Raw genomic sequence first — 8155 nt, 5'->3', positions numbered from 1 at the left:
TAAAACTCAAGTTATGTTCAACACTAATGGCTCTGGACTACAGATCTCTCATGCAAGGCTTGATACCTTATGCTGCTTCCTCTGAAGGCACAGAAAGCGGATTATATGAAGCAGAGGCTAAGAACAGCAGCAGCTCTAAAAATAATGATCTCTACACACAAAACAGCATAAAATTCTGATCTCACACACACAGGAAAAAGAAAATACTCTTCAAATGACTGGTCAAATATTGCCATGACTGTTCCAAAAGATATAGTAGTCTCAATTTTGTCTTCTCTACTAAATTTGCATTAGGACAATGAGTGGCAGGACAAGAAGGTGGCAACAGCCTATGCCTGAGGTGACATCAACAAAGGAACAAAGCTGATTACAGACAAGTGAAGGCAAAATCAACCTAACTTCACTCACTGACTGCCTAGAAGGACATCTGTGCCCCATTTTTTTTCGCAAATACTAAAAAGCAAGTGTAGGACTTACCACATTGAACCGTTCTGCTGTGAGTCCATGATGTGGCAGCTAAAAATTCTTTGAAATAAGATATCACAGGATAAAGTAGTTCCATGTTTTCTCTAGCAGCAGAAACAAGGTCATGTTACTCAAGACACTACTATTCTCCTTTTCCATCATTTTATTTCACAGCAAGTTGAAGAGTTGAATCATGGGATACAAACACTAAACATCAGGAGTAACAACAGGCATCACACAGACTCTTAAGTGCTCTACCCTTCTTAGCTGTTTTTTGTTAACTTTGCTACCCTATCACTACAGAGTCTTTTGTTTTCACATGCTTACCTCTCTGAATTCATGCTTATACTCTTCAAAATTGCATTATAGGTTTGTTTTTCTAGCTGAGTTTGGGAAGATGATCCATTGCAAAGTGCAATGTGCAAAATACGGTGGTCGAGTAAAAAATAAGGAAAAACAAAACTATGACTTTTTAGAGAAACTCATGCACTAACAGGTCATTCTATATTTGGGCATTAGACTGGGAGACCTTTTACAAATTTTAAAGATTAGCATTACAAGAAAACTATATACATATTTTTATAGACCAATGCATTTATCACACACATTGAAGAACCTTAGCTATAGCTTAGCTATAGTCACAAAGAAAATAAAGCTGTCTTCCCACATTCTTCCATGTTAGCAGTAACGTGACCCAGTGAATTTAAGTACTCACATTTTTTTTTCTTTACATTTAGTGACATGAAGATCCACTGAATTGTTTGCAAGTCTTCTAGTGAAATGAGAAGGAAATGGAACAACTACATCCTACCTGTATGACAAACTTACTAACGTCATATTAATTTATCAGACCCACACTAAGCTATCTTAAAAATAAGGCAGTTTGCAATCATTAAATTGAGAAGCAATACTTCACAGATTAAACTGTATTCCTCCAAACAGCATCTTACCTGTTCAAGTAATGATTTGCAGTTGCTTGCATCTGTCTCAAAGGCCAAATTTTACAAAAGTATGTGAACTCTATGGTACTGTACTGCAGAGACCTTTTAGAGTGGTCTGCTTTTAATGTTTGGCACTATCCTACTTCTGTTTTCATGTAACCATTTAAAATTTTAGTCATTTGGAAAGAAAATTTCCATATTGAATATCTGCTTATTTCAGTCAAAAACAGCAGAGTCAAAGACAGTTTAAAAAAAAAAAAAAAAAAAAAAAAAGCAGCATTTTTTCTTGGGTTAAAAGTTTTTCTCTCAACAACTTCACTTATTAAACTCATGTATTGAAGAAGGATATGGAACTTCTACTTAGCACTTGTTAAGCCCCACTTCTACTTAGCACTTGTTAAGCCCCACCTGGAATATTTGCATGTGTTTTTTGTCTCTCAAATTCAAGAGACCTTGAAAAATATGGAGTTGTGCAAAGGGCCATCAAGATGATCTAAAAGCTAGCTGACTGGACCTATGAAGTGAGGTTGAAAAATTGTTTAGCCTAGATAAACAATTAGATAAGAGCCTAGATAAAAGCATGTTTGCAGAGAGAGGAGGGAAAGCTAATCTCAGTCTTACAACACTTAAAAAGCAGATGGTTTTTAAAATGCAGATTTTCTCTCCTCAAGGTATACCCTCTTCAGAACGATGCATGATAAGAGGACAGGAGGCAATAAGCAAAAGATGATTCAGAGGAAATCACTTCTCGATTCAGAGGAAATTCCTTCTGCATGTAAGACTTTTTTACTATGAGAACAATTTCACATTGGAATAGTTGGCCCAGAGTGACAGACTGCATGGGACTTGGCTTGACTGAGGCAAAGCTTTGCTTTCAGCAAAGGTGAACTGGATGGTCTCCTGGGGTCCCTTCCAGGTTAGATTTTGTTGTGATTCCTAACATATTTCAAAGATTTATCTCTTCCAAAGTGAACCGAGTATACTTGGCTTCTATGTTGTGAAAATTTCTTCAAATTTTACACAGGTAGAAGAGGCATGCTAGCTGCCTCAATTTCAGCATCTAACCTCCTGAATGCTTCACTTGCATTGGGACCTGTTGCAGGTAGTACTTAAGACGACTTGTCTGCAACCAAAACTTTCAGCTGTTGTCATGCACATGACACATGTGACCTGCAATCAGACGGAGAATTACTTTGGTATCTTCCACAAACTCAAGCAAAATGAACAAAGAAATTCTCAGAAGAGGACAGAACTAGGGACCAAGTATTGGCAGAGAAAATATGTGCTAAAGATAGCTTAACTGCTATAGCTAAAAATTACTTCCACATCTAAAAAGAATTTATTTTCTCATCATGTTAGGAAGGAATTTTCACCCAAACTGAAGATGGAAGATGAAAGAAGCCACAGCAACGTAAAAGCTACAGGCATTTCATTCAATATTATTATTAGCCTTTCTTGTATTTGGCTTAAGTTTTCAGAAAAACAGTATCTGGGATATTAAAACTGATGTGATACACTGCAACAATGACCCAATAAAGAATTTCTGTGATTTCTCTTACTGTACAGCGAGACTTGTTACACAAGCTAGATTTTAAACATTCAAATCTTTACAAGCAAGAAAATAAGTAGGAAACAAAAGCACGTTACACTTTATATGTACACTTTATGGAATAACCTAGATTTCCATTGGACTTATTTTAGACAATGAAGTTATACCTCTTAATTATATTTAAAATAAACAGAAGTAGCTAGAAATACCTCTATTTAGGAATGTATAAACCCTGAATATTTAAGTTCATCATTTTGTAGTAAACAATAATACGCATAAAATTGTTTCAAATCTGCCCAGGTTTATTTACTATTTTATTGAATCTGAATTCATTTCAGACATAACATCAATCTATTATTTATAAAAATACCCACACTGTATGTTCAGATTAAATTAAAAATTCATTCTCTCAGTATATGCTGACATTAACTGTATTTACTTTGGATATTTAGGGAAAAGATAAACAGAAAGTGAGAGGCAAGCTATTAAACAAACGTAATGAAAACCACAGGCCTGATCAAACCAAAAAAATGGTATTTTGAAGATTTTCATAACAATGAAACAATGCATTCTCCTACCCCCAAAAACATGCATTTTATCTGATAAAATGATAAAGAAATTTGTGTAAGAGACTTTTGATAAATTTATTATAACATATTTTGCTAAAGTTAGTAAGTACCTGCTTTCCTTCAGATATCTAAGTTAACAGTGTTGCTTGCTTTCTGTATTAGTCAACTAACCATCAAAATTGTTTACATCACTAATTAGTGGCGTATCTGATATCAAAGATGTGTCCCTGCACCAGAAGTCTCTGGATTAAAAGAGCATGTTTCCATGACCTTTAATAGAAATATAAATTAAAAAAAAAATTAATGTGGTTTAACATTACGGTTGTAAAAATTATGTATAGAATATTAAACAACAGATTTTGAAATACAGCAAAACATAATTTTCTTAAGTCTTAAAGAAAACCTAAATGAGAAATGCATCGTATAGTCTGATGGAAAAAGCAAGTAATAAATATTTCACACATCTTTTACTTTAGATTAACAAAATACTTTCTGACAAACCTCAGTGACTCTGGTTTCGTAGGCAGTATCATTTAGACAACTTTTTTTTTTCTAATGATGAGCAATACAGTGTATCAGACTTTCAAACAGTCTCCCCTTTCAATTCATTCACTTCTCTAACCAAATACATTAAACTATATCTGGGTAAAATTTATACAAATGTATTTCTATGTTGATACAGTTATCACTCAAATTGTAATACACACATTTTTAACATAGTGTCTCTTTTCAGTTGTGGAAAGATCTGCAGTGAAACTGACCACTGCCTCCTAATACAGCAAAGAGCGCACAACAAAACCACTCCATTATTGTGGCAGATAAACCAAACAAACTGTGCCATGACTGGCCTGTTTCATTCTTTTGTACGAACATATGGCATAAGACATACACTATTTCAACAAGTTCAACAGAAAAAGAAAAATATTCCAGTGTTTTTATTTGCCTATTCTCTGGACTACCCAGTCCTGCTGGCAGAGGGGACAGCGATTATTCTGTTTCACCCACAAGGACATGCAGCAATTGTGGAAGGAATGATTGCATTCTCCCCAGACCACTGAAAGAAATGAAAAAATGTGCCAGTTAAACTCCCGAGCAGATGTCTAGCCAACATTTATAGCTAGGTCCAAACTACTGTTCTCAAATGTTTATAGATATTGCAAGCTGATATGATATTTATATAAAAAAAATATGATTGGTGCTTCATCCACTTTGTATTATTACTGTTCTTCTTACTTCACTTACACTTCTCAGTTTGCTCTCACCAATCTTTGCATTTATTTCCAAATGAAAATAAATATTCTCATCTTCTTGTATAGTCCTGTGATTTGGTATAAACATATTTATGTTTGTGATCAGAACAAGTTCATCTGGCTGAGTTCTGTTCACTTTAATTGCCCCAGTAGCAAAATGCAGCCAATGCACTACTTGCTATCACTAAAGAGCATATTACCTAATTCTTATCTGAAATATAGTGTTCAAACTTAAATAATTTAAGATTATAAGAGGACACATTTGACACAGTACATAGCCTCAAAACAGGATCTCAGAGCAGTAGTAGTTCACAGGATACAGTTACTTCTATATACCAACTCTTCCATCTACTCTTAAACAGTGTTAGTCACTTTGCTTTTCTTCTCCTATTAACAGTTAACAACAACTGAACATATCAACAGTTAACATAATTGAACATATTCACAATCAAAGAAAACCAAAACAATTTACAACACTTATTTTTCTCTGATTATCTTAAATAAGACATTATCAAGCCAACCGCAGGTTCTTCAACAGATAATTTCTGTTCCAGTTAAAACAACCATCAAGAGGGTTGAGACAACATAATATTTTAATACAGAAATAAGAGGGTTGCAGAGAGGTTTATTACTAGGTTTAAAAGTTCACAAAGTTGTGAGCAAAGATTATGAGGAAAGAGCATGCGTGCTAGCAAACAAGTTGAAAATGTGAAGGTGTTTTGTTCTACCTCGCATCTGAAGTGAATACGAATGTTTAGTACTCAAAAAATAAAGCCAAAGCTATTTTTACTAATGTAAAACAACGATAAACTACAGAATTAAGCCACAGATTACTTTTGAGCTTTAAGAAAATTAGCATTCTCTTCAAACTCTAAAATGCACCCTATTGAGAAAAAAAGCTTCAGTTGAAAGACAAGCAAATGAAATCACTACATACCAACACAATCTTCTTGTTTGTTTTCAGCTTGACATCTAAGACAGGCATCTAAAAGTAAACAAGAACAAAACTCAATTTGATGCTCAGAATACAGTTTCACTAATAGTTTGTCAGAACTGATTTACCCAGGTAAAAATGTTACATTTTGCTGATTCAGTCCCTTAACACTAAACTATCCCTCTGCCCCCTCCCAAAATTTAAAATTATGCACATGAAAATATGAAATGTGCATCTGCAAGAGATCAAAAGGACTACAAACTGTTCAGAAAGTTTTATTTTCCATTGCTTCACTATTTTCATAACTTTTGCTGTAAAAAGCATTCATTTTGCAGATATGACAACCAGATTCGTGCCAAGGCACTTCGACCAGAGCAAGCACACAGCCAAACCCTAATTACAAGGCTTTGTTTTTCAATGACAGCATCTCCTTTTAAGGAAATGACTCAAAATTTTGATTTCTTTAGTCTCTACATCTCTCACACACCCCCACCTATTACCACCATCTTTTTTTATGTGGTTGTTTTCCTCAAAGAATATCTGCATGTAATTTTCACAATACTGACATACGCACAAAAGCTATTTTTAAATACTGACCAATAACAGATAAATGGGGAAAATACCTAACTAAGAATATTTATCTTCTTTGTACACTCTGGTCTCCACAGCTATAGGTTGTGATGACAGATTCAGGACGACAGATACAGTAGTGACAACTTCCAGGCCACACAAATCCAGAGAGAGTGATGCCTCCCTTTTTTCCTTTGCTTCAGCATGGACTGTCACAGCTGTAGGCACGCAGGCCATGCACAACAGAAGGCACTCAACTATTCCGACAGCCTACACAGTGCAAACACATCCTCCTCTCCTCCAAAAGCAAGGCAGCCATTTAGACCACAGCAATCCAAGAAGTGAATTTGCCCAACAGGTCACCAACTGGAAGGTATTCTTCCAGAAGAAAGAAAAGCATATCTATCTATCTAGAAGATTGATACAGGACTTCCAGTTTGAATATTTATGCTTTTGCTACCAGATACTGCTGTGGGCTTCTATTTCAGATTGACCTGCCGATAGTCCTTGCTTTTCAGAAAACGCAGAGGGAAGGGCTTCAAAACTTGTCCTTTCCTTATTAAGATTAATGTAGCAAGTAAAATTTCCTCTTGTCTGTCATAATTCCATAACATCTAGGAGTCAAACTGCAGGGAAGATTCAGTCAAAGTGCTTCAATTTACGGCACATCGAAACAAACTGCTCTGGAGGGGCATCCATGTGCTGGGTAGCAGGCTGTGGCAGGCTAGCAGCTGCTGCAAAAGCAGCTTACCTTTCCCAGGGCTAAATTTAGGGTTTCAGCTGCAGAGGCAAGGCAGACAGCTGAGGACACGAATCAGTTCTCTGAGACTAGCACCAGCTGCCCCCACTCTTGCATCACAACCCCAAAGGTATCAGTCCATGAAAGGTTAAACAAATTAAGCTGGTACTGCCACAATCCTTCCCTTTCCAGGCAACACCTCAGCACTACTGCTTCTTTCCCCTGTGCTTCTCTTATCCTTGAAGTTGGTTTAAGGAATTAAACCAGTAAAGAAAGTTAAGCCAGCTCACACTTACTTCCCTTGGGGGGAGAGTGGGGGGGGGGGGGGAGCGGAATTAGCTGGAACTGGCCCAGCCTCCAACTAAAGGTTCCTGCAGCCGCAGGGGCTCTACAGGGAGTCAGACCATGTCTGGCAGGAGGCAACATTAAACTGCCAAGATCAGTAATACTGAAGTTTCCCATTGAAAAAGCAGGGTAGCTCTGTATTAAAAACAAAAACAAATAAACAAGCAGTTATTAGATTTTTTCTGCTAATTTCAAACAGAAAATACTCCTTTGGCCTGATTATGAAAAAATATATATTTTTTAAACTTTTCTTGAAGTGTCTGATTTTTTTTGGAAGCTTTTTTTACAGTTCCCTGTAACAGGAACAACCTTTTTTGCAACAAGCCATGACCAGAAGCGGCCTCATCAATAGTTTTGCTTTCTCCAAAGAGGTCTTCCTGGCCACTTCAGTCTGGGCTGGCTCCTGCGTTTTTCTCCCGTTCCCGTGAACGTTCTCGCTAAAGCCCCCGGGAGAGGCGGCCGCGGGCACCTCGGTGCCCAGCCCGGCCAGGCGCCCTGCGCGCAGGGGCTCGGGAGCAGCAGCGCGGGGGTGACTCAGCAGCACGGAGGGAACGGGAATACCGACACCCGGCAGGGGCAACTTGTGGAATTCCCGAAGGCCCCACGCGAGGAGGGGCTGCCGGGCAGCGCGGGGGCTGCTCAGGCCCTCCCGGCTCCCTCACGAGGTGACTGGGCCGCTACGCGCGGTGGCGCGGGCCTCTGGGCGCCTCCCAGTGCGCACGAGCGCTGCAGCAGCAGCAGCAGCGGCGGCGGCAGCCCCGGGACAAGCCCCGCCGCGGAGCGCCCCGCCGCC

General features: G+C 38.1%; 1 protein-coding gene across 2 annotated transcripts in view; it reads right to left on the bottom strand.

Moving 5' to 3' along the window:
• Positions 1 to 3248: 3248 nt before the first annotated feature.
• The window catches only part of RNF7 (ring finger protein 7), a 5240-nt gene continuing 333 nt past the window's right edge, over positions 3249 to 8155 (bottom strand). Inside the window, exons 2-3 of one of the 2 annotated variants that reach the window (XM_026040118.1) lie at positions 5712 to 5759; positions 3249 to 4578 (exon numbers count right to left, since the gene is read on the bottom strand). In XM_026040118.1, coding sequence (XP_025895903.1) covers positions 4460 to 4578; positions 5712 to 5759 — 167 coding nt within the window. In that variant the 3' untranslated portion in view covers positions 3249 to 4459. The remainder of the gene's footprint in view (positions 4579 to 5711; positions 5760 to 8155) is intronic. The other variant, XM_026040119.1, reaches the window with a different exon arrangement.

The sequence above is a fragment of the Nothoprocta perdicaria genome, unplaced genomic scaffold (genome assembly GCF_003342845.1).
Source record: "Nothoprocta perdicaria isolate Ctin4 unplaced genomic scaffold, notPer1 scaffold_25, whole genome shotgun sequence".
Lineage (NCBI taxonomy): Eukaryota > Metazoa > Chordata > Aves > Tinamiformes > Tinamidae > Nothoprocta > Nothoprocta perdicaria.
This window is presented reverse-complemented; position numbering and strand designations above follow the sequence as displayed.